At 41.4% G+C, this 27,704-nt stretch overlaps 1 protein-coding gene across 2 annotated transcripts in view; it reads left to right on the top strand.

Annotated features, from left to right (window-relative positions):
• DOCK8 (dedicator of cytokinesis 8) overlaps positions 1 to 27,704 on the top strand; it is a 709,540-nt gene that overhangs the window by 377,488 nt on the left and 304,348 nt on the right. For both annotated transcript variants that reach the window (XM_069228642.1, XM_069228651.1), the window contains 2 exons: positions 1,696 to 1,789; positions 4,950 to 5,112. In XM_069228642.1, coding sequence (XP_069084743.1) covers positions 1,696 to 1,789; positions 4,950 to 5,112 — 257 coding nt within the window. The remainder of the gene's footprint in view (positions 1 to 1,695; positions 1,790 to 4,949; positions 5,113 to 27,704) is intronic.

Raw genomic sequence — 27,704 nt, 5'->3', positions numbered from 1 at the left:
TTTTAGTCATGCAGGCTTTGAACTTGATCGGGTTACTGGGTGTCTTGTCCATGAGGGACAGGATCAGATGCATGTTGTTGGCAAAGGAGAGGATGTTGATATTGTGAGAGTGGATAAAGCTGGCTAGCGGGATCATTTATGTATTGAAAAGGGTCAGGCTCAGGGAGGATCCTTGCGGCACTCCGCAGATGAGGTTGCAGGCGTTCAAGGTGTACAGTGCCAGGATAACTGACTGGGTTTTTCCAGTCAGGAAGGACCAGCTCCATTGAAGTGTGTGTCCTTGTATTCTGGTATAATGTATGAGGATGGGGTGGAGACTGTGTCAAATGCAGAGGAGAGGTGCAGGAGAATGAGTCTGTCTTACCTGGCAATCTTATAACTAAGCAAGATGGCTATGGTGATGTCAGGTGCCAATGCAGGGTTCAGACAGATTTCTGTGAGTAAATGGTCAGGGCATTGTCGTGCAGAAGAACCAATATTTCTGTGGAATGTTTGGTGACTGAGTGGGTGTTGAGGAGCATGCATGCAAGTGTGGAATCTTGTGTGGGTGGTTGAAGGACTGTGTGAGTGTCGGAGAGTGGTGTGTGGGTGCTGTCGGTGCAGTGGGTGTAGGTAAGTGCATGAAAACCTACAGGAAGCGCTGCGTTGTGTGGTGCAGCGAGGCAACAGCGTGTGGTGCAGCAGCCAAAGTTGAGGGTGCAGAGGGTCGCAGCATGATTGTGGGAGGAGGGGGAGGATCAGGGTTCCTGGCGCTGGGCACATCGTCCCCGCACCAGTGTTGCCACATCTGCTGTGCATCCATGCTGTGGCAGTTGTGAAAGAGGCCCTGGGAGAGAGCAGTAAGATGATAAGATAACCATTGAGCAGACAAGTCTGGAAGTTAGCAGACCCACCCACTTCTATGTAATCACATACCAATTTTGAAAATACATCACATAGTTGCATGAAAAAACATACAGGTTATTGTACTCTTCCTGTGCTTTACCAACTGTTTCATATGAACTCATATTTGAAAAGCCTAAATTGTACTTCTAATTCTTGCAAACTAGGGATGGTCAAATCTTTAGCCTTTGGCTTCAAGGTCGGATGAAATTTGAAAACCTTGCCTTTCGCAAATGTGGGAACAGTTTCCTAACTTTGCCCAAAGCAAAGTTTTTCTGGGGGAACCACTGTAGGACAGTTTCATCCAGCCAAAGACCCATGCCTCAGAGAATGAGACTTCCAGTGTCAGGGGGCACAGTACATGGCTGTTGTATAGCAGCAGTCCACCCGCTGCCTCTCATTGTCTAATTTCCTGCTACCGTGACGGACCTCTGAAGCTGCCATTTTACTTTTTTTCACTTCAAGAAGTTTGCAAAATTTAAAAACAATTATACGAAGTTGCAAAACTTCAGACCTTGAACCTTTTCCTATCCCTAAATAGAGCTACAATAATTGAGAGGTCCTGATTGAAAAAACAGAAGAGTGACACATGTTGCAATTGTGCTTTGAAGTCAGATCATGAAAGTGTGGTATCTGTGATACAGGGCACATGTATTTAGCAACAAATAAGGACCTGCATTATAAATAAATGCATAAACTAATGCATAAATCAGTATATAATGCAATTTACATATGTTAACTCACCTTTCTAAACATAGATCTCATCAGAAAGTTACACTTTGCAGAACTATCTAATTGCCTTTCTGGTTATAGGAAGGAGAAAGACTCAGTGATGAGGATTTATTCAAGTTTTTGGGTGACTACAAAAGATCCTCTTCCTTACAAAGAAGAGTTAAATCCATTCCAGGTAAGAAAGTACCCTCGTACATGTTACTCCCTGACTCCTTTCTATCCACATTGAAACCCTTTCTTTCTTTCTTTCTTTCTTTCTTTCTTTCTTTCTTTCTTTCTTTTCTTCTGACTGTATTGATTTTTTTAACCCTTTTTATTAGTATTTTGTATAATATTGCGAACAGTGATCCCATCATGGTCCTTCTGACTGCATTGATAACCTCAAGAATGTGTCTTTTGTTGTGGATGTGGGAGATAGTTATTAAATGTCGTGAACCTCCAGGGCCTGACAGCATATACTGGTGGGACTCAGCCAGCAACACGAGCATTGTTTCCTCACCCCAAAAAATGGCTATCCCGCGGAATAATCACTTGTTACCTTTACAGCTGCATATCTCGTCCCAACTGGTATACGATTGCATCTTTCTTGTGATAGGACCAGGCCAACGTCTCCAACTACCCAAAACATCGCAGACACCTTTTTTAGTTCGTTGAGTCTAAAATCTCCAAAATATTTTCTGCAGACCGTACATTATGCTTGCTACAATGCTTCACTGCTGTGGTAACAGTAACAACGTTAATGTAAAAAACAAGTGCAAACATGTGTATGCATATATATATATGTATATATACATGGCCCAATTCACATGGAAGCACCACCGTTGCGGCAGAGGCCCCATACTTGTGGTGGAATCTCCCCAATGAGAACTGCAGTGTGGCGCCACGATTGCGGAGAATCCGCCACGACTGCAGAACCTCTGCCACGACTATAGAGGCTCTTTGTGAATCAGGCCTGTACTGTACAACTTGAGAGTGTATTTTGCTTGAATAAAAGAAAGTTCCCTAAGAGCTACAGGTTAGTGAGTGCCTGTTTCACAAATTCAATAGGATGAGGAGCTGGTTGCAGAGAGTTGCATACAATACGATGTACATGAGAGGGTATCTATGGAAAGGCAAAGGACAAGCAGTAACGAGTTGACAGACTGAGCACTTGCAGAGGTGATTCAGGACTTGTGAATGCTCAATGCGAGTAGGTAGGATTTATGTATATATCGCACATCAGAAAGCATCTACATCATGCATAGAAAGAACAATAAGCCTCCCTGTATTGTTTTTGTGCAGGGAGGTATGCCTCACTGCATAAAAACAATCTTGCCAAAAACGTAGGCATTTGTGCACCATAATTGCACTATGATAGGAGGGTGACTGTGTTGGTGCTAGGCAGCCACAAGGGAAACAGCGCAGGAGAGGAGTGAAGAACCCATATCGTAGAAGATATCAATCACACTTTTCAGCTCTTTCCCGTTCATGCAACGCAACACAGCCACTTTGCTTGCTGCCCAGCGTTGTGTGAATGTTTGCTAGATATGCCCCCTAGTTTCATTCATTCAGTCTACCTAGTCTCTTTAGTGTTGTTGTGATGCACATGGATTCCTCTTTGGAGCAAGAGGATTGGTCAAATTGTGGTCATGTTATCTGTTTTGATTTGTTTGCAGCATCAATTTGCATGTGTCAGTTTGTCATGCTGAAGCACCTTTTGAGTTCTTTAAAGTCTACCTAAGGTACCTGAGATGTAACGGAAGCAAGAATATCCAAGGTAGTTAGACATTGAGTATGATTTCCGGGATGGCCACTAGAATTATCCGATTCTGCAGCTGCAGCTTTTCCTACCTAAATATGGATTTACAACACTTATCAAATAATCCACAGTATGCTGCATAATATGGAGATTTCAACAAAACAAATGTCTATCTTCAATGGCTATTAATTGTGCCATACGTGGTGCCACCCTGTGGCAGTCACTTTGCGAGGGTGAAATGGTCAACTCTATCTTGCTTATTGTTGTAGTCAGGTGTTAGACTGGTACTAACAAGGTGAATCATTTGCCCACCCAGCTCAGATATGGGCTAGTGCCACCTCTCTCTTACTCTTTGTGTTTAAATTGATGAATCACTACCGCAAGAAGGTAGACAAAATAGTCACAATTATCGTGAAGAACCTGAATGCCAGGCTTTATTAAGATACAGCCAAATACACTTCAATGGTTTTCTTTTTCTCACCTACCAATTGCATTTTAAGAACAGTATCCGAGAGGCATTCCTGAGGTGATGTATATATTAGTAATATGTTCAGTCCAAAATTGTGTGTCCTATAACAGTTAGCGGAGTAGAACAAATGTTGAGATTATTGTATTTGTGTATGCTGTAGCATTGCTTTCTTCACTATACAGTAAAAGACAAACTCAAACTTAGTGCAGCAAATTTGCTTAATGTGGACAAACCTTTCTTTGCATTTGAAAACTTGAAACACATGTTGCCCAAGTTTCCAGCTATAAAGCCATCACATTTAGAACACTTTATGATACTTATTCCAAAATCCAAGTTGAAAGAACCTCGGACCTCTACAAATCTGGTGCGTTTTCCTGGAGACATAAACATTTGGGATTTTCCTCTCCCTCCAAAAGCTTTCCCTGATCTACTCTCGAAAAGGCTCATTTTTCACATGTGCAAATTCACAAAGAGAATTTGTATGTGTTCAAGTTTGTTGTGACAGCCTATTCCAGTTCCACAGAGATGCAGTGGAATAGGTAGAATATAATTGTATGCAGGGACATGTTCGAGGCCTTTAAGTTTTATACGTGTCACCACTACTCCCATAGTTGAGGGGGTAGGAGGGTGACAAACTGATGACATCAAGAGGTCCCTTTACCATGCTAAGCTAGCTCATGGGAACATATGAATGAATTAGCCATGGGTTTGTACACGCTGCTCTGTTATACTTGGAAAATAGGGCCGACATTGCGAAAGGGGCATTTACGCCCAGTTGTGCACCCCTTCCACCACTGGTTGGGCCTGATTCTGAATCAGGATTTAGGGGTTCATTAATTGGGCTGCGTACGTGCAGGGGCAGGCTATGCCTCACAAACGTGCTGGCAAGTTCTGCAAAACCTGGGACAATGTCTTCAGTCAACAAGTTTCCTCCAAAGAGTATCTTCCCATCTCCCCTTGCTCACACTTGGCTCTGCGCCCACTTCTCTACTTGCAATTGTCACAGCTTCCTTTGAATTCTCTCCTTCCACACCACACCTAAATGTTTCATGCACCACATTGATTTGTTTTGTAGTACAAAAAACAGTCCCTGACAGCGTTTTGTCTCTGGATCTTGTTTGTCTCTAGGTACTTTGAAGCTGGAAGTAACCCCAGTGTTAGAAGGCCTCAGTTCCTGTGTTACTCCAGAGTTATTACCCGTTAAACCTTTTCCTGAAAGTCGTTGCCGACCCACTAAAGAAATTCTTGAGTTTCCTGTTCGTGAAGTTTATGTTCCCCACACCATCTATAGGTAAGGAACCTTTCACACAGACTCAACTGTTTAAAAATAAGGTATTATTGTTTTGATGATGGAAGCAATTTTGCTAGAAAGTGACCACACCAGCGTATGTTAAGCATGCTCCTCTGAGCCACTACTTTATCCATACTTTAGGGTGACAGAAGGAAAGCTTCTGCTTTAAAATGTGTCCGACACCAAGCAATCCTATTGTTACGAGAAGTGAAGTGAACAAGAGGGAGCCATCCACTGTAATGCGTATAATTTGAAGATCACAGGTTCAAATACAGGCAGTACCAACTCACGTTTTCATTCATTTAAGGTTGATATATTGTATACCACTAAAAAAATAAGACCTGCTATTTTAGGTGCTATGAAATGGCACAACAATACAAAACTATTGTAGCTGTGTAATGCAATTTATTATAAGTATAAACATTCATCTTGATCATTTCAGGGGTTTCATCTCATACAGATGTTAAACTATGATTTTCTTTATTGGCTTGTATAGTGGTTTGCCACCATGCTGCATGAACATGAGACAGGGGTGCCCATTTCATCTTCCTGGAGGAGAGCTGAATGTGCACCCAAGGTGAAATAGTTCTTGTTCTCAACTGTGGGGTGCTGTGTGTGGTTCTGTGTATATATGTGGTGCTTGTCCCGCTTATGTATGGGAATAACACACCCAACATGATTCAGATTTCCACAGCGTATCATCCAATTTTCAGTTTCAATTTTTATTATTATGGTAGGGAACTCCAATGGAGGTACACATAACTCAATGTCAAGAATACAAAATACAACAATACATTACACATTTTAAAATACAACATAATTAGATAGGATTGAAACCATAACAAATAACATCATACATAAAAATTCACAACTTGCAGCTGTTATATGACTGACATTTTGTATATACAAGCAACCTGATTCATTAATACAAATTTTAAATTAAAACAGTCAAAAAATTGAAAAATGCTATTACAAGCCATTTCATTAGGTGTAAACATTAAACACTTGCGAGCCTACAATACATTGTTGTAAGTGGGACAGTTGACTACTAGTAAAGAGTTTGCCATTTGCATGAGAAGTGCTATCTGTCTAAAACTTGTTGGAGAGGATTGGAGCCCTTTTTATACAGTATGATGAAACTACCGTTCCAAGGCAAAGGGATTTTTCCAGTTCGATAACAATATTCAAAAAGCAGTTATAGTTATGGATCCTGATTTTATGGTGTTTACTTTTTTTAACATTTCATTCTGTATTTGTTTTTTGCACATGTTATTGGTATTTATCCATATTTATTTTGTATTTTCAGAGTAAATGGAGTCGTAAAATGGTATATTTAAACATTTACTTAACTGATAAACTTGCATTCGTACTTTACTACCTGTTGCGTTTTTGCCAAACTAAGCAACCAAATATAGCAAAATACTAAACCAGCCAAGTTAAAATTAGCATTATAAAAAATATATGTTAACATATGCCTGTATTTGGGAAATCTAATCCTGTTATTTAACGTCCCATGCTGTCTATCTGCTGGAAATCATGAAAGACAGCATAGAGAGTCGCTCACAAGAAGAGCAATTTTCTGTATTTTTTAACATTTAAAACTTTAAAAAAATACAGACAGGAAACACATTTATTTATCTGTAGAATCAATAAAAACTGAAAACTGGGAGCCTTAGTTCTAGGTATACTTATCTCAACAAACTATAACATGTGCCCTAAGATAAGTATAACTTGCACCCCGTCATATACAGTTTTCTCATCAAAAATGTTATTGCAAATGTTGCAGTGATATTATCAATGATGTCATAGAAGATGTCGGGACTGATGTAGTATGTGCGGTAATCAGCAGTGCATGGCGAGGGTGTAAGTTATAGGTACCTTAGGGCACGATTTATAGTTTCTTGAGATATTGTTATTAAAAAGTGATGTTCTCAGTAAAGTGCTGTAAAAATATACAGAAAATTATAAATACATTTCTCAACATGTTACCACGTTAGTAAAGTGGTAATAGATTGGGATAGGGAAAACGATAAAACCTAGTGCTTACCTATATGTTACCTAACCCACAGCTCGGAGTAATGTAGAACACAGCAAAACTGTGCTAAAAATGGCATGGCTGCCTTTTACGTTTGGTAAACATAGCCAATAGCCAATCACATCGTATCTTATCATCCACATGTACCACGGTATACTGCAAACTTACCAAGGTATACTGTGACACAGTATTTTAACACCTATACCTTTAACATTACTTACACTATTTACATATACTATGAAAAATTATCATTTACGCCTCATAATGTGTATTCCTGCCACATTACATATACATCCATTCACCCACTTTCACACTACGTCTATTTTAATTATCACACTCCACTCTATGCCACTCCACTGTACTCTATACCACTCCATTCTATGCCACTCCACTCTATGTTATTACACTCTGTCACTCCACTCACATCACTCCACTATACTCTACTCCACTCTCCTCAATTCCAATCTACACCACTCCACTGTACACTATTACACTCTTCGCTACTCCATTCTATGTCACTCCACCCTACGCCACTCCAGTCTATGCCTCTCCACTCTAGGCTATTCAACTGTATGCTATTCCATTGTATGCAACTCCACTGTACAACCCTATGTTATATACTGTTTCACTCTATGCCACTCCATTGTACACCACTTCAGTGTACACCACTGCGCTGTACACTATTCCACTGTATGCCACTCCATTAAACGCTCCTCCACTATTCACCACTTCACTCTACAATAATCCTTTGTACACTATTACACTGTTCAACACTCCACTCTATGCCATTCCAGTCTATGCTATTCCACCGTACGACACTCCGCTCTGTACCAGTCCATTGTACTCTATTCCACTATATGGCACTCCACTCTGCATTACTACACGGTACGCCACTACACTGTACGCCACTATATTCAATGTTATTCCACTCTACACTGACTCTAATGTGTGCTACTCCACATGTATGTGACTCCACTCTGTGCCAGTCCACTGTACACCACCACACTCTACACTATTTTACTCTATACCACTCTACTCTACACCACAACACTGTACACTATTCCAGTGTATGCCAGTCCACTCTACCACACTGCACTCTACGCCAGCGCACTCTTATTCACTCCATTGTAAGCGATTCCACTTCATGCCACTCCACTCTAAGCCACTTTATCCTATGGCATCCATAGCCACTACTCTGTATGCCAGTCCACTGTATGCTATTCCACTGTATATCACTCCACTGTACGTCAATCTACTATAATGTATTCCACTGTATGCCACTCCACTCTACTCTTGTTACAAATAAACAGGGTGACCCAAAAATCCCCACATAACTGAGTAATCTAAACTGTAAAGCACGCAATGTTCATGGAGAAATCATTTGCATACAAATATTTCAGCGATATTAAATACAATTAATGTTGTAATTAACCATGGATCAAATTCCATAAATGAATATTCATTTATTTGCATACAAATATTTCAGCGATATTAAATACTATTAATGTTGTAATTAACCATAGATCAAATTCTATAAATTAATATTCATTTATGGAATTTGATCTATGGTTAATTACAATATTAATAGTATTTAATATTGCTGAAATATTTGTATGCAAATGATTCCTCCATGAACATTGCATGCTTTACACTCCACTCTACTCTGTCACATTCTGCATCATTCCACTCTATGGCACTCCAATCTGCAGCACTCTACTGTGTGCCACAAGAAAGCGTATTAGCTGCATATCTGAGGAGAGGGGACCCTTCTCCCCTATGTGGGGGGGTGTTGCTGGGCAACTGCTGCGAGGAGCGCGAAGGGTACCAACTTCTCCTTCTCGGTCTGTGGAAGCAGATGCATGCAGGGCCTGACCACAAAAAGGACATGTGTAGTATCCTCCATAGCCACCTATGCCTAAGGGAGAGCAAGAGTAGATCTTTCCACCCGGGTACAACCCAAATCACACTTTGATCCTCCGTTGACAGGTGCAAAGCACAGTGCATCAGTATTGTTTCTGCAGTCTTCTCAGTGACTAAAAGGTGGATGCTCTGGAGCAGATCTCGTGATTACAGTCCTTTTTGAACCAGTAGTGCCTCCCCTTGGCAGAGAACAGTAATGCAGCTTCCCTGTGCGCCTTATGCAAGCCTTTCCAATAATCAACCAATATTTGTAAAGCGCAGCTACTCACCCGTGAGTGTCCCAAGGCGCTGGGGGAGAGGTGAGGGGCCTCATCTGAAGAGCAACGTCTTGAGGTTCGTCCTGAAAATGATGAGCGACAGGTTTTGTCTGAGGTGCAGGGGGAGGTTGTTCCAGCTCTTTGCTGCAGTATAGGTGAAGGATCATCCTCTGCCAGTGGTTTTGCAGATGCAAGCAATGGTGACCAGGGCTATCTGGGCAGAGCGGAGGGATCTTCGAGGTAGAAGACAAGCTTCAAAACAAGAATCTTTAAACAAACAATAAACTTTAGCTCTGTTAAGGGCACAAAGAGCTGTGTACAGAACTGGCGAGCAAGAGGATTAAATGCAAATTAAAGGCTGTTTGGTTATCAAACGGTAGGCTCAGAGAGCAGCATGGATAATTAAACTAAAACCTGTTCAATAGGAGCTCCTAAGCAGTAGCACAAATATAGTTTCCCATGGTCACGTGATGGACTTGTGTTTTTCCCGTGGCACTGATTCAGCAGGGAGCTGGAGGTGTCCACACAAGGCAGTGTCACACATTGGTAAAATATTCTACACATCTGAGTAAATTAAAACTTCTGTGGAACGCTTGCTAGTTAGGGGCTGAATATAGTCATCACATAAGATTGCTTGAGGTGTGTTGATAATGTATTCAGCACTTAGGACATATTTGCCGCTATTGGTCGTGTAGAGTAAAATTATAGGTAATGCAAGGCTCTAATAGATGCCAAGCAGTTTCCTTATGTTCAACTATTTCTTTTTTAAATGTCATTGATATTGCTTCCCAGGACTTGTAGGGGTTGGCGGTAAACCCTACCATGCGGTGGTTGGCAGAGTTTTTGTTGAACTCTGCTTTCTCTAAAAGAAACTCTGCGAACTCTGCCGGCAGAGCGGAGTTTTCCTTCCACCCATACTCCTGTTAATGCTGATGTACAGTTCTCTACTTTACTTTATAACACTTTACAACACTTACACTATACAACAGTCTGCACAACTCCTTCTATGCCGTTCCACACCAGTTTAATATACTGTACTGCAGTGGTCTCCAAACTTTTTAATGCCGCACCCCCCCAGTTGAAAAATAAACATCATTGGGCCCCACCTCAGAATTTTTCACAATAATTTTATAAAGATGGCAATATTTAAATATCTCCAGACGTATTTAAACATTGCAGTTAAGTACTGTTACCTTTTTAAAAGTGCAATAACATGTTTCTGCTTTTAAAAAAACACTGTTATCTGTTTAACTCTTCTTTTGGCCAGAACCTGGTGCCCCCCCTGGGATCACTTGAGGCCCCCCTAGCGCCCCCCAGTATGAAGACATCTGCTGTACAGATTCAAAAACTACTCTACTGTACTCCTCTCTACTCCACTACTGCACTGTACATCACCCCACTGTAGGCTACTCTGTGCCTTTGAACTCTACCATAGGAGAGGGTAGTATACTGTACCATAATCAACTTGACACCACTCAACTCTACAACATAGAACACTGTAATCCACTCTGTGGCACTCTACTGTACTCCACTCAGCAGCACTTTCTAACACTCTACAGCACCAGTCCACTCCATTCTACCACACACCATTGCAGTCTACAACACTTTACTCCACTGTATGCTATGATACTCCTCTCTACTCCACTCCATGCCACTCTGCTCTACAACATGTTACTCCATACTATGCTATGTCCCTCCACTCCACTCTACTCCACTGCACATCACTTTATCCCACCCTGTGACACTATGCAACACTACACTGTACATCATTCCAATCTACTGCACTCTACTCCAATCTATGCAACTCCACTCTGCAAGACTCTACTACACTCTGTGCCACCATACAACAGTGCGGTCCACTCTATGCCACTATACTACACTTTACAACCATCTACTCAATGCCTCTACACTCCACTGTACAACAGTCTACTCCACTCTATGCCACTTTCCAGCACTCTACGACACACTCTTCCACAGTACTGTAGAAAATGCCACTCCAGTATATAAAACTTTACTCAACTCTTCACTATGAACTCCACACTATGCCTGTCTACTCTAGTGCTCTTCACACCACTGTACTATACAACACGCCACTGCGCTATATAACACTTTATTCAACCGTACACAACACCACTCCATTCTACTCCACTCTACTCCATTGTACAACACCCCACTCTACTCCACTCCACTGTACACCACTCTACCAACTCCATTGTACTCCACTCTACACTACTCCACTGTATGCTATTCCTCTATGCTATACTCCACCACACTACACTCTACTGAACTCCACTCTACTCCACTCTATGACACCAAACTATACGTCAATGGAGAAATAATTTTGATTGTATCTTGCAAGGGGTTTATCATTAAAAGACTCAACATATTTGATACAAAGCTGGAACTTGGTAAAAGATATCTAAATGCAAGGTAGGCCCCTTCATGAGGCGAGGCACAGTACCACCAGCAGGAGGCAGCATAGTGCCCCATATCACAGCTGGAAACTATAAATTTAGACCCTTTTATACGTGCCTTCTATGGTTCAATTTTAGTAAAGCATGATAGTCTTTGGAAAAACACTTGGTTTTTTTTTGGGGGGGGGGTTCTAAATGAATTATGGAATTGATGCACACCCAAAGCATCATCATGAATAGCATACAATCAGGCACTGTGATTGTTGTGCGTGGTAAGACATTCACAGAGCGAAAATAATTTTCATCAACTTCATATTTTTGAAATTCCTCATAGAATGAATGACCTTTAAAGAAGTCAACATGAAAGTGATAGTCGCATCAGATTTATGAATTGTTAATGTGCTATAGGGACATACCAATAGAGAAGTTATCTTTTGGGCCGGAGTTCACGTCCCTCTCAGCGCAGCTTAGTTTCTGTCCTGTGTGTTTTGTGTTTTATGAAACGCTGCATAGATAAGGGTCTGGGATAGCAACAGAACACGGTGTGCAAACCGCGGGAACAGCACAAGCAGCGGCGGTGTGCTCGTACAGTTTACCGAGTTCATTATCTCCACTTCAACTTTGCCTTACTTGGCAGGTGCACAGTCTCAGAGCCGAAGCTAAGGAAGCCTTAGCAAAGGGACAAGCTTGACTCTGTAAACGCAGCGGGACCATTTCACAAACTCGTCCTCAAGTACGTGTGTGCGTGAGCTGAATTTACCTGCGCTTGGGTGACTCACAAACAGGAGCGTAGCTATCAACAGGGCAGCATGAACAGTGCCTCCGATGCCCAGGAGTGGCAGGGACCAACCAAATGTTGTGGGCTCATTTTCTTTGAGTGTGCATTAGAACCCAGGATGCCTTTGCTGCAACGCTGTTCACAAACACCTTCGGTTTGCATGTGCATGGATTATTAATGTGATAATATGCTCACGTTCTTATGGCATTCATCTTTTGTGTTTGAAAATGTATATAGAGCTTTGCACCTCTAATAGGACGCCTTCTTGGCGACCTTCTATAGTGCATGACTGCAAAGGTGTAGACTGCAGTGTGGCCTATATAGGGGGATTGGGTGAGGCGCATGAGGTGCAGCTGTAACCCAGTCATACTATGGCAAAATGGCAGCTTTGATTACATGTTCGTGCTTTGCTGAGTATTTTTCTCGCCTTAAAAAAAAAATCAGGGCCCGATTCACAAAGCCTCCTTATTCAGGCTCATTAGACAGAGACAAATGGCTTGATTTGTCAGGGCAGAGAACTCACATGTTTGCGTGAGGAAACAGCTAGGAGAGAGTTGCTTAGACTCTTGGTTCACTGACATAATATCTAAACCAAAAATATCGTGTCAAAAATATAGATCACACAAATATGGTTAATATGGTTATTTATACAAAAATATCGAGAAAAATATTGTTTTACCCTCATATTGCAAAAAATATAAACACAAATATTGTTTTTAATATATATAGTAAATACTGTAAATCTTAAATATGTTAACATATACCAGTAAAATAAAATAAATTACTTATGTTTAAATATTTTAAAATACATAATATTATATACTCAAACAAACACATATATATGAATGTGTGTATATTTATATACATATATATTGTAAATCAATTAAAACATAATAATTTAAATTTAAATGATAATTTTCTATTTTTTAATATACTAAAATGACAAGTACACATATATGTATTTACATTCACATACAAAAATATAAAAATGTAACAAATAATCTGCAAACAAAATTAAAATATTTCCAACTGAATTATTCATAAAAAGTTAACAATAGATAAAAATACGTTTTACAAAAAATATGTTACAAATTACATACATTTTATATATATTAAAGATATAAAATTAAATACACAAAAACATAATAATAAACATTTAAACAGTACTAAAAAAACTATTAAACTGTAGAAATAATAAATATACTATTCCCACCCCAACAGTAGGGAAAGTGTTGAACGCAGAAGGGGTAACATTTATTATTTACACTTCAGTCACAGCAACAGTAGGGAAAGCATTGGACACTGGAGAGGTAACATTTACAATTCCCAATCCAGCGTATGCAATAGTAGGAAAAGCGTTGGACGCAGAAGTGGTAGAATTTACTATTCCCACTTTAGTGTGTGCAACAGGAGGGAAAGCGCTGGACACCGGAAGGGTAACATTTACTGTTTCCACTCCAGTTTGTGCAACAGTAAGGAAAGTGTTGGTCTAAATAGGGGTAAAATTTGCTATTCCGACTCCAGTGTGTGCAATAGTAGAGAAAGCATTGTCACTCCAGTTGATGCAACAGTAGAGAAAGCGTTGGACTCAGGAGGGGTAAAATTTACTACTCCCACTCCAGTGTGTGCAACAGTAGGGAAAGCGTTTGACTCAGGAGGGGTAAAATTTGCTAATCCAACTCCAGTGTGTGCAACAGTAGGGAAAGCATTGTCACGCCAGTTGATGCAACAGTAGAGAAAGTGTTGGACTCAGGAGGGGTAAAATGTACTGCTCCTACTCCAGTGTGTACAACAGTAGGGAAAGCGTTGGGCTCGAGAAGGGTAAAATTACTATTCACACACCAGTGTGTGCAACAGTAGGGAAAGCTTTGGACTCAGGAAGGGTAAAATTTACTATTCCCACTCCACTGTGTGCAACAGTAGGGAAAGCTTTGGACTCAGGAGAGGTAAAATTTACTATTCCCACCCTAGTCTGTTCAATAGCAGGGAAAGCGCTGGACTCGGAAAGGATAAAGGGGGTTATTCTAACTTTGGAGGAGGTGTTAATCCGTCCCAAAAGTGACGGAAAAGTGACGGATTTACCACCAGCCGTATTACAAGTCCATTATATCCTATGGAACTCGTAATACGGCTGGTGGTATATCCGTCACTTTACCGTCACTTTTGGGACGGATTAACACTCCTCCAAAGTTAGAATAACCCCCAAAATGTGCTATTCCCACTCCGTTTAGTGCAACAAGTGAAAGAGAGTATTTCTCTTCAAATAAATAAGGCATTTTAACAACTCTCTTAAATACCCAAAAATATAAAAATATAAATATAAAAATATTTCTACATTTTATCAAAAATAAAACAGTTTACATAATTATTACAATTTTACATAAATGTTATCAGTTAAAGCAGGTAACAATAATATAATGTAATGGAAATAAGAAATATAAAAATATAACACAATTAACATATTAGGTAGTAAAAAAACAATTTTTTATAAATAAATAACATTTTTAATTTTTGATTATTTATAAAACGTCCCACCCTATTCCTCTACAAACTAAAGAACACACACCTAAATTATAACTTAACAAATATGATAATTTCACAATTAACATAATTATACGTTAAATAATTAATAATAAATTAATATTTAATTGTAGATAAATTATTTCTTAATTAACTTCCCACCCTTTACCCCTACAAACACAACAACCCACACTTGAAATATAATTTTAAAATATAATTCCACAATTTACATAATTAATTATCAATTAAATAATTAATAATATTTGAAAATGAATTATTAATGAATTACAAATAATTAACTTCCTACCATTTACCCCCTACAAATCTCAAAACCTACACCTAAAATATAACTAAAAAAATACATCAATTACAAAATTTGCATAATTAATTATCAATGACATAATTAATATCAATTACAAATTATTTCGTAAATAATTATAATTAATTAACTTCCAACCCTTTACCCCTACAAACTCCACAAACCACACCTAAAACATAACTTAAAAAAGAAATTAATTACACATTTTGCATAATTAATTATCAAGTAAATAATATAATAATAATTACAATTAATTATTAATTAATTATAATGTATTTACTACCCACCCTGCACCCAACAAACCCCACAACCCGCTACAACACTAAAAATTACAATTCATAATTAGATTAAATTTAAAAACAAATACAAATATCCAAATTATATTAAAAAAACATTATCAATAATTATACAAACAATTTATAACATATACAATTAAAACACATACTAAAATACATAGAGATAATTAAAAAATGATATTCTTTACAATTATATTTTCGTTAACGATATTAACAACATAGATATTTTTAACATCAATATTACTTACCTTAGAAAATTGATATTTTTGTCAATGATATTCCTCCATCACAATATTTAGTATCACAATATTGAAAACTTGATACTTGTGTGTCTCAATATTTTAACTCAATATTTTGTCCAAGGACTCCGGCTACATCAGTGACTTTAATCAGTAGGTGGTGCCACAGTTCAGGTGGAGTATTTGCTTCCCTTATTATTGTTGCAAATCATTTTATTTTACCAAAGTCTCCTTCGGTGTTCATTAGTGTGCATTAGTGTGCATATTGCTTTACCCCATTGGTTCCAGGTCTCTGTCCCTTCCCATTCTGGATAGACTACCCATGTACAGACCTCAATATGCTGCCTGCCTCCTGGGTAACACAGCCTAGAGGTCTTCTCGCCTCTAGCATTTCATCTAGCCTATGTCCTTCCTGACTTTGAGCACCATCTTCAGGTGATGAAACGGAGATGAGAGAGACATTTCGACTACTTTCAAGCAGCAGATCTCCAGTCCCTACACAGTGCACACCTCGCAACTTGCATGGCCAAGAGGGCTTCTTCCTGCACCAACCTCACCTTTCATTGGGAAATGCTACTTAATTCTCCTTCCAGAGCTTACCATCTGGACATAGGTTTTAAATATAATTTTATTGTTTTCAGCGCACATAGTGCCAATTACTACAATAACATAGTATACTGTGCTCCCACCCAGAACCACCATCAGGTAGTACAGGATCTACAAGAACTTGTGATGGAGTGTGGGAGAGTATGACCAAAAAGAGAAGGGGCTGGAGAGTATGACCAAAAAGAGAAACCTGCAGTTGAGTAGCAGAGGTTTCAAATTATACAGGACACAAAGGAGGCTCAGTTTACGGGGTGTTGATAAATTATACTGGGAAATCAACCAAGTTCAAACACTAAAGATGAACAGCAAATTAAAGAGCTTATCTATCTTCTGGGGTGAGCAGATATGTTAGAGGTCGGGAGTGATGTTGTCCATTCCACTCTGCCTAGGTTATGTGTTCAAGTGAAGGGTGGATCCCATGGTGGGAGAGCACAGGAGAACGCGGGTGGGGGCCAGGAATGCAGTATTAGTCTGAGTCCCCCTCCTCACTCTAAGGAGGTGTCTGAAGGATGCCAGAGCTTTTTAATTGAGGGCAGGCTTATAATATAGTGTCCCACACTCGCGCATGCTCCGGGGACCGGAGTCCCCGTTACACTTTCGTCTGGACAGCACACTCACACTCTGCCCATTTAATCACCTCCACTCGCCACAACATGAGCTAGGTCCTCGAGAGACTTTACCAGGCAGTTGCCAATTGGCGACATGCCAGGGCCAGTGCCAGGTCTTTGAAGGTGGTCTTCGATTACTTGTTGCAGATTCAGGGAAGAGGCCCAATAGGCAGTACATTGGAGTTTTCAGAATATGTCATCCCATAGCTAGGGTTATGTAATGCATTATGCTGTCCCAGTAAGTGTGAAGAGATGGGCAATGCCACACCATACGGTAGAAGTCTGCACCCTCTATGTTACCTCTAGGCATGTGGTGCTTGCCTCAGGAAACATTGCATTAATCCTCATAGGGCTGAAGTAGGCTCTGTGGAGGAAGTAATACTGCATAGGTTTAATCTGACATTTATAGATAGGTGTGGCGTGGCCTTGAGGATATTGTACCATTTTTGGGCCAATTTATATTTTGGCAGATGGCCTGCTGTTCAGCTATGGGGACAGAGTAAAAAACCCCTTCCCCATCACAGAGGGACCATCTACCTAATTTATAAATTGCCTCCAAGCAGGTGATCATTTATAAAAGCATTGGCAGGAACTGCCATCATGGCGGTTCCTGTCAATGCATTTTACTCATTGCTAAAGGGCTACAACAGCAAAAAGTTATTATTTTTGTAAATAAAAAGAATAATACTTCTTACAACAGGAAAGTCATCTCCCATGACTGGGGGAGCATTATTTTATTTTTACTCTCCCTCACCGAATAAAAAATGGCTCTATGTCCGCCCATACTAATTGGGTAGGCGGACATGTAGCCATTTCTCTGATGGCCCTTACTCCACAGGGCCTTTGGAGAACTTTGAAGATGGTGGAGACGGAGTAGTCTGTGACCAAATTTAAGGTCCGTCTGCATATAGATCAGGTGGATAGACCACTATGTTGACGAGGAGGGAACTCTGTTGCTGCTGGCACAGAGTTCCCTTCCTGCCAGCTTCTAAATCAGGCCCTTTGTCTGGAGTGTCAATATCCTCTATCCAGCAGTCATGCAGACCCGTCAGGTATGTGTTAGCTTGTCGTAATAGTGCATTGTAAAGAAGGGAGATCACTCTGGTTTTACCCACTATTGTGTAAATGACCTGGAGTTCATTGTGTACAGCAGGCACAGAAGCACCAAGTTTCCAGAGTAGAAAAAGGCGAAGGGCCCAAACTCCACCGCAAAATCCTGGAAGACTCAATGTATTGTTTTTTAAGTCTACCTAAGGAACATAAACCAGACCTGTCCCACTCCTACTGCCTGCCACCATCTTCCGTTGGGGTGCATATCAGTTAAGGCTAAATGCAAGTGTTAACTAGTGTAGGGGAGTTTATGATGAGTCTGGTGAGGCACCCGAACCCAGTATATTTGAGCATAGTAATCAGAATACCTTCCTCTGGGGCTTGCACTTTCTGCAAGGGACAGAGGAGCAACTGGAGGAAGGCATTGCAAATGGGGGTCTCTGTGGGTTTTGCTCAAGGGTGTCCCCCAATGACTCTTTCTATTGTGCTGCCCAGACTAGCCGTGTGGCCAGATAATATAGCTTATACATCTGGGCCAGAACCTGCTCTCTGTAGAAGGGAGATGGGATTTGGCCAGGGAGACCCTTCATCTATTTGTGTCCCTGAGTAAGGTCAACAGCAACACATCTATTTGCTGGAAAACAGCCTGAGGTACTCACATGGAAAGAGTGGTGAAAAAGTACAATACTCATGGAAGAACCACCTCTTCACTAGGGCAGCGTGGCCCTTGATGGACAGGGGCAATGTGTACCAAAAGGAAATAGATTACCCTAGCGAACCCTGGCTATTGCCCTCAATCAGTTGGGATTTAGAGCAACAGATTTGTACTCCCATATAGTGAAAGGTATAGGGTTCCCATCATATCTCCTCTCCAAGCTCCACAGGTCTATTCTCTGATTCCACAGCATGTAAGGAACAGGTTATGGATTTGCCCAAGTTCACCTGGAGCCCTGATACCTCTACAAATCTAGTAAGTGGTGTGCAAGCACATGCTATATCTGATCTCTTCCTGCGAAGATAAAGAAGCAGTCATCAGTTTATAGGGATAGGTGCAGTGAGTGGTCGCCCAGATGCAGTCTGTGAAAAGAGTGGTCCTGTCTGAGTGTCAATGCCAGGGGCAAACAGCAGTGGTTAAAGCAGACAGCCCTGTCCGGTGCCTCTTTCAATGTTGCAAGGGTAAAAAATTAACCTGCTGGTCTTAAAGTATGCAGTTGTTACAGTGATACTAGTTTTACTACATGAGGAACCCACTATCAAGGCTCATACAGGCAATGACCAGGTATAGAAAGTCCCAAATTAAAGAGTCAAAATCTTTCTCTGTGTCGACCAGTAGCATTATAACCTTAAGGTCCTCTAGGAGAGGAGAGTGTAAGACGTGGGCGAGTTGTCTGATGTTAGAGATCGTGCTGCATGTCGGGATATATCCTGATTGATCCAGATGTATCAGGCTCTGTAGCCAAGGTAACAGTTGGTTAACCAGTATATTACTTAATATTTTATAGTTCACATTTAGGTATGACAATAGCCCATAGGAGGAGACAAGGTGCACTTCTATGCTCCACTTTAAGAGTGGGATGATCAGGGCTTCACACATGGGAGGGAGGAGGAGGCACTGTGCTCTTTTGCAGTGTAGTAGAATTTGGTCAGTGGGGTAACTGAAATGTCCACAAAAGCTGAATAAAATTTGACAGGCAACCCATCGGTCCCTGCTAGTTTTCCCCTGGGAAGAGATTTGATGACCTCCCTCAGCTTCTGAACCTGGATGTCTCCCTAAAGCGGCTATGTCGTGGCTCACTCTATTAGCCGCAGCGTCTATGATATAAGTGTGTAGATCGTGCGGACTAGGAGTGGGCTAGGCATTGTAGAAGTGGGCATAACAGTCTCAGAATCTGGCATTAATATTAGCTTGTATGACCCTCTTATGGCCTGCTAGGTCGACAAGAGATAAGATTTGGGATTGCTGCCTTTGAGGGTTCGCAAGCCATGCAGGTAACCACCTGGCTATCTCTTGTTTGCTATGCATCATAGTGATGTATTGGCATAGTCATGTCCTCTCAGTCTCTCAATTAACAGAAGCTTCTCCCTTTTGGTCCCTGCCCGCTAATGCGTAGAGGGGTTGAGGGCTTGACACACTATCCAGTGTGTCAAGTATTTGTTCCTGCTGCACTATTGTGTAGTTCAGAGCGGATCCCCATTGATGTAGCTATGCAGTATCCCCCTCACATTCAATCGGGAATGAGGACAAGGGGCCCTCTTTCTCCGCAAGATAATTATGGAGGGTAGTTGCTAGAGAGTCCAGAAAGACTGGGTATTCCAGGCCATCTGTGTTGAGTTTTCAGGATGGGTTCCGGGATCTGGAAAAGTCCCAATGTAAGATGTCTAGGTGGACAAAAAGGTCATGCAGTCCTGAGTGGTATTAATATTCCCTGAGCAGTGGGTTATGCGCTTTGCAGGTGTCTATTTCTGCTTCCAGCCCCTAAGGAATTTTGCCACGGGGAGGTAGGCAATGGTGGATGGCATCTGTCCAAGTTCGAATCTGCTATCCAGTTAAAGTCTCCTCCTATGATCAGCAGGTGACGTAGAATTGAGGAGAGGTGCGCAGATAGGGATGAAGACAGTTTGCTGATCTACGTTTGAGACATAGAGATTTAGCAATGCAATATATTTCCTCTCCAGTTTGACCCCTAACACTATGTAGCTGTCCTCTGACTCAATACTTTCAAGCTGTGGCAGGAAGGGTATGCCTTACAGGATCCAGATGAGTACTCCTTGGGAGAAGGCTGAGTAGTTTGTGTGATATTTGTTTTTGCAAAGCAAGCCCTTCCTCCTTGGTTAGGTGAGTTTTTTGTAGCAAGGTAACCTGTATCTTACATCTCTTAATGTGGGCCGTGACTCTGTATCTCTTACTTGGGTAGTTAGGACCCCTCACATTCCAGATGAGCAGCCTGATGGTGGAATCAGCTCTAGACATGGTCCGTGATCTCCCCTCCCAACCACAAATCCCAAACCACATCCCACAGCGCTATCCCCTCAGGCCAACCCACTCAAAGTGTGCTGCAGAAAGGAAAAACAAGAAACATCAAAAACAAACCCCAAATGAACCCACCCAGGATGATTACAAGTCTAATACATCAAGTAGATGAACACCTGAGTGTAATATGAAGGGGTTATTGCCTGTGAAAAAGGTTCATAACAGCGATATAACCAGTCATGTGAGTTCATCAGCGTTGGCAGGGGTGACCTTTGGCATGGGTGCACTGGTGTCAGAGTCTGCACTGCTCCCAATGAGTGAGTCAGTGTTCTCCTCCGAGCCAGTTGCTCTCTCTGAGCTCTCCCGGGGCGCATGATCACTGCAGCATTGAAGGGGCCTTTCCTGCATACCTGCCATAGGAGGAAGATTCAATCCATGTAGTGTAGTAGTCACACAACCACCGGCTATGGGTCTGCCCCGGGCACGAGGGAAGGGTGTACTGGCACTCTGTGTGCTCATTTAAGTGTGAAATGCTTGGACAGGCCTCTGGGTCTACCAACTCCTGTAGCTGGTCTTCTAGGAGTGAAAGCATTGATGCCATTTCTATCTGTTCTGGAAGGTCCACTACTCTGATGTTATTTCATCTGGCCCATCCCTCCTGGTTCTAAATTCAGGCCTCTAAAGTCTTGACCCATAAGTGCATTGAGGTCCACCTAGTGAGATTCAGATGTGGAGCCCAGCGCCAAAAGTTCAGACACCACTTGGCAAATTCAATTGACTGTCTTTCTGTGGTCCTCTTGCAGCAACCTCATGTACACTACTAATGAGGCTATTTTGGTTTCAAGTGCGTCTCTGGTGGAGCTTAAGGCCTACCAAGCTAAGATGGTGTCCTACGCACTGTGGGGGCCTGTGCTGTGGCGACCCTCTCCAAGGGGGTGTCCCAAGTGTGGGTGTGAGAGAATGCCATGATCCTGCCCAGTGGCAGAGTAAGTATCCCAGATGGGAAAATGGAGTAGGCCTTAGCATACACTGGTGACCTGTTTTGTTTTAGGGAATACAGGGTGGGATCCCAGTAGCTGAGAGGGTGCATTTAGGAGTCAGGCCCCACAGCTTCACCAGGGCTCACAATTCCAGAGTGCATAGTAGGCAGTTCTCTGGTTACTGGTGAACCATGCACAATGGTGGTAAGGAGGAGAGGTGTGGCACACAGCAGATCATGTAATCCTCTTGTCCGATGGGCAGGTGCAAGGGTTCTAAATGGTAGCCGTAGTTTCAGGAGGGAGATAAGAGTAGCGACCATTATAGCGTGGAGGCCCTCCTCAGTAGCACTGCATGGCAATGTCTAAGGCTCCCAGGGGCAGCACAGATCAGTCTCAGGTAGGGTTTTAGTTGACTCTGGGCGGCCTGGAGTCTCTTGGATCCCTCTCCTAACCAGCACCCTCCCCAGAGGGGAAGCCACAGCAAAAGCCTGGTGAGCAAGGCTGGATGTCAGATGGCCAAAGTGGTGGAGCAAGATGGACCTGGGGGTCCACATAAAGGGCAGTTTGCACCCCGGATGGTGCTGCAATCTCAGGCCCGCTCACTGAGCCGCACTTACTGGCTGTGCAATTCTCAGTCTGTTTGGGACCCCACAGAGAGATCCTTAGGTGCTCTGCATCAGGTGCCAACTCTCTGGTTGCAGGATGGATGCCCATGTGGCAAGGTAAGCTGAATTTCACAAGCTGAGGAGAGCACCCGCTCGGGTCACTCTGCCAATAATTGCAGTTAGCCCCACCCTCAAGGGCCATTAGATTAAGAGCATCTTCGTGTGGTGTCTTCACTGTTTGGCCCTGTTAGGCCCTGGATAAACCTTAGGCTAGTATCATGTTTCTCTCCCTAACTCACTCTTTTGTTTTCCTTATATTCAGGCAGGGGCACCACACCTGACCAGGAGCCCAATCTACATTTCCTCCTATGATCTCACCTCCATACACTTTTAGGAACCTGTTGGCAAGGAGGCAGAATTTCCTGTTGGGGTCACATCTCCACTTGGGTGGACCCTGGGACCTAACTTATGGGTTTTGCATGCAGCACTGCCAGGTGGACTACATCACTTTACTGGCTCTGTAAACAATAACTCCAGTGAGTTGCACCTCACTACTCATATAACCCAGTTGGTTGCTCCTCTTTTCCATGGTGAACCCGATAATTGCTATAATTGGTAGTGGGGAGCTATGACTTCCATTGGAGCCTTCTGGCATCCCTGCCACTCAATGTGGAATGTCATAGACATATTCTTTTTTGGTGATTTGGATAGCAGTGTTTTCCTCTGGGTTGCACCGTACATGCTCCTGTGTGTACCCCATTGACTCTTACCCAAATTGGTGGTTATGTATCTGAGTCTCCAGTAGGTTGCCTCCTTGCACCTGAGCAAACCCCTGGACACACAATAGCAGTATGGATTATGAATATATATGTGTAGTAGGTTCTCTCTGCTGTCCTGGATGTACCCCTGGGGAGTTGAGCCATAGAACAGTAGAGCTTGCCTGCCCACATTTAAACTTTGCCCATTTTATCATTCTACAGGCTCTAACCTTAACTAAGCAAGCACAAACATTTGGATAGTTACCATTCAGCTGCAGATGTAATGTAGGAAGAGTTTGATAATCACATGTAAACACAACTTCTTTTCTTTTCTCCATGTTTAATCATAGACACAAATTGGTTGTAAACACTTGGAGGAGACCTTTGAACATCACACAACATCACATACCTAAACTAATTTATAAACCCATACTCAACACACACAGGTGAATGAAGCACCGTTTAAATGCTACAATACAATACCAAAGGTAAATTTTCACTACTAAATTGATTTTCCCAGCATAATATTACCCTAATGTGGAGTAATGAGGCACACGTGTAAATCTTATAGCAGAGCAGAAAGTAAATGCGGCATGGTGGGGATTCCATAAATTGGTTTGGAGCACCCACAAACTCACTACCTTAAGGGTACTCACAAATTTCTTCATGACCCATGGAAACAGTGGGTAACGGAATTCCCTGGGTGATATTTGCACCCAATTTTACCAGTTAAGGCAACATTGATGGGATAAGCTTCTTAGGCCCACATTACTTGAGTTGTAGGAGTAACAGTTTTTTCAGTTTTTACAACACTATTGCCATTCTTTCCCTCAGGAATGGAGAATTATTTCTCCAATTGGTGCGTTTTAATTGATTTTCTCCTGTTTTCCTGAATGCTAGGCCTTTTTCATGCACACAGGTTGCCAGTTTTTCTTGGTGAAATTTTAATGGGTGAAAATATCAGGAGTACGGAGTTCCACACAACTTGTAACCCCAAGAGGGCAGGGAACGCCTGTTAACTGCTAAATCAGAATTACCTCCCAATTCCTACTAAAGACCTTAGGGGGTTATTTAAGGGCCGGGGGGACACCACCATAAATTAGTGGTGCAGCAGCCCTGCCAAACATACAGTTCCCTGCATGGCAGTCCTTAGTGGTCCACACATACAAGGAAAAACACATTTTTTTGTTTTCTGAAAACAAACTCCTGTGTTAGGAATTTGTTGTCAGAAAACGAAAAGCTTTACCAAGAAGGCACCTCAAACATGGTACCCACTCAGCAAAGGATCAGGTGCTTCAGCGATGGCTTTTATGAAGGAACAGATATGCCCACCTACCGTGGGTTAATCTCTATGGATGACAGGTAGGCCTCAGGTAGGGCAGTGGAGGACAAAGCCTCTGCTCACCTGGCATACTGTTGAAAATAGCACTTTTTGCCCAAAAAGATTACTCATGTTTGGTACAAATTTACAACATTTCAGGGATATCCAAAGAATGCCAGCCATACTCAAGGAAATCTGGAAAAGTTGTAGGCTTCCCAGAGCACTTCAAGACAAGACTATCTGTGAAGATAGATACGGACATAACATCCCTACTACTTTTTTTCATTTTGTGGGTGTGGGTGCATTACCAAAAAACTGCATACGTGCTACTACACAATTTTAACATTCATGACCTTTATTGACTCTAAATATGATGGAACCACTCCCAGTGCAGCGCTTCTAAGTAGGGATTCAAAATAGACTGACAAATCCTCATCTTGAGCTGGCATCCTTGATGAGGGGCAGCCTTATGAAGCGCATTTCCTTTTCTGAATTAAGATTTGCACTCTTTATGCAGACGCAAGAAATGAAAAGACTAGCACAAGTTCATTATCAAGGGCATTACACCAACCATTTCTTCTTGCAGTGTTTCACAGAGTTTGTAGTTTCTATGTTGTATGCTTGTATTTGTTGTTTGTTAAAACGCACTTACACCCAGGGGTCTCTTGGTGCTGGCTTGTAGGGTGGTTCAGAAAACACATTGAAAGGGATCTTGACAATGTCCAGGTTTTAAGAATTTATCTTAACAAACAATTGTTGATCATGGTTTGGAGAGAAGAGGGCACTGTCTTTGAGATGAATGGAATTGAAACAGAAAAGGCTTTGCTGCCAGGGCTTTATGGATTTATTGAGGCTGTGGATCAGCCGTGGGAATGTATTTCGTCAGTCTATAGGAAATACATTTGGGAATCTTGCTATAAAGTGTTTGATGGATAATACAAAACACCTTAAAGATAACACAATGATAAATTGAAAGCAACCATAAGTCGTGGAGGATAGGCTTAGCATGAGCAAAGCAGAGAGCCCCTGTAAACAGGCAGGCTGCCTGGTTTTGAATGGCCTGTCAACAGTACTCTAGGAAAGCTTAGAGTAGTTTTAGACACACAGGTGTAGGATATTAAAGAGTTCAGCTTTGAGCCTATGAGAGCTAAAGAGTTCAGCTTTGAGCCTATGAGAGCTGCCATGCTAGTATGTCTGCAATCTGTTGGAAGCAGGGGCAGAACGGGGCAAAGAAGTCTGAAAAATGTGGGGCATGCAGGAGGATATAACTAAGACAAAAACATGATTGTTCATCTGGTTCACAGAACCTTTCTATACATTGTTTTTGCTAGGGACTAAAGCCAAACTCATCAGGCCAGAAGGAAGAATGCTAAAGGTTGAGACTGTCACTATTAATTATAAAAAAAAATTCTATGTGTTGTTCCTATCCAGTGTTGTACTGCTGGAAGACATGGTTGAAGGATCTAAGCTTCGTTAGAGGTGTTACTGAGTCTAAAGATTAGTTGTGTGTCATCCGTGCATACTGAGTGCTTTAGTACATGAGATTTGGGCATGCATATTTCCCAGCAAGCTGCAAAGTCTGCATGCTTAAAGATGATGCAGATCTGCATTAGCAGATGTCATGTTTTTTAATCCACACAAAGAGTGTGTTTTCCCATGTGGGGCACACATTCATATGAAAACATTCATTCCTACCCTCATCACTTTTTTATTTATAAATGCCTTGGGCTGAGAACATTTGTTTGCATTAAATTCTGTTGGAAACCCCACGGAAGAGATATGTGAATACCCACAAGCATACAAGTTTGTGGGGGTTCACCGACTTTTACTGGGTGGTGCACGCAGAGATGCCTACACAACTGCTTCTATCTCCAAACTTGTTAATGTAGCAGTTCCAACATACTGGCATTATTGTTGTGTTCATAAGTGCACTTTCCACATGTAAAATTCCACCATTGTTGACTCCGGCAGATTCCAGGATTGGGCTTTGTGTTGGAAACTTTTTTAGACATCTTCTAAGTTGAACTTAGGTGTGAGCAACGTTCAATGAGTTGGAGCATTTGTTTTCTCAAAATAAAGAACATTTTCAAAATTGAAAATGAACAATGCTGTATAATTAATACCCTTTGTTCAACCATCATTTTACTAGTGATAAAAATAAACATAAAATAGACCGTTAGATTAACAAGTGGTCCGTTATTTGCTGATTATCGGAAAAAGAATGTGCAAACCCCCTTTTCCTGTAGACAAATTAATATTCTAAAACACCATAATTAACTTCAGGTTTATTGTTGATATCGGGTTTCAATATCCAATATTAAAATTAAAGGCATCATTACAAATCTATGGAAGTAAAACGCTTCACACAGCTGTTACAGAATTAAACTAACATACGATTAATATCACTATAATTATAAACTACTGAAGGGTACTTTTCAGAGGTAATTTATGAACCAAGGGCTGTTTGCCTTTCAGCACAGCCAGTCTACAAACATTTGCAAAAAAGCACAAGTAAAGTCTAGCAACCTTCCGGATGGAAGATTGATTTTAATTCAATATTTAGGCCGCAGCATACTGTATACAACCCATGAAAAATATTAAAAAGGAGTTTCATGCAGCATTGATATGTTCAATAAGGAGAGATGTTCTTGTAGTTATCTGATTTACAAGTCATCGTACCTAGAGGTAATAATCCTAGGCTCAAGGGCACATAAAAATACTTTAACTTAGGTGTTGTAATTACATCTAGAGATACATCCTTATTACTGTGTTTTTGTTTGAATATTGTGTGCCCCAAGTTTAAAGCAATTAATCCACGTGGCAATTTTCCAAAATGTAAATTTTGATCTTCAGAAGTCCTGCACTCAATTTTGTCCATCATATAACTGAAGTCCAATTATCTCATTTGGGATCCA

This window comes from Pleurodeles waltl, chromosome 1_1 (assembly GCF_031143425.1).
Source record: "Pleurodeles waltl isolate 20211129_DDA chromosome 1_1, aPleWal1.hap1.20221129, whole genome shotgun sequence".
NCBI classification, from domain to species: domain Eukaryota; kingdom Metazoa; phylum Chordata; class Amphibia; order Caudata; family Salamandridae; genus Pleurodeles; species Pleurodeles waltl.
The sequence above is the reverse complement of the archived record's forward strand: the minus strand, read 5'-3'. Positions and strand labels throughout refer to the sequence as shown.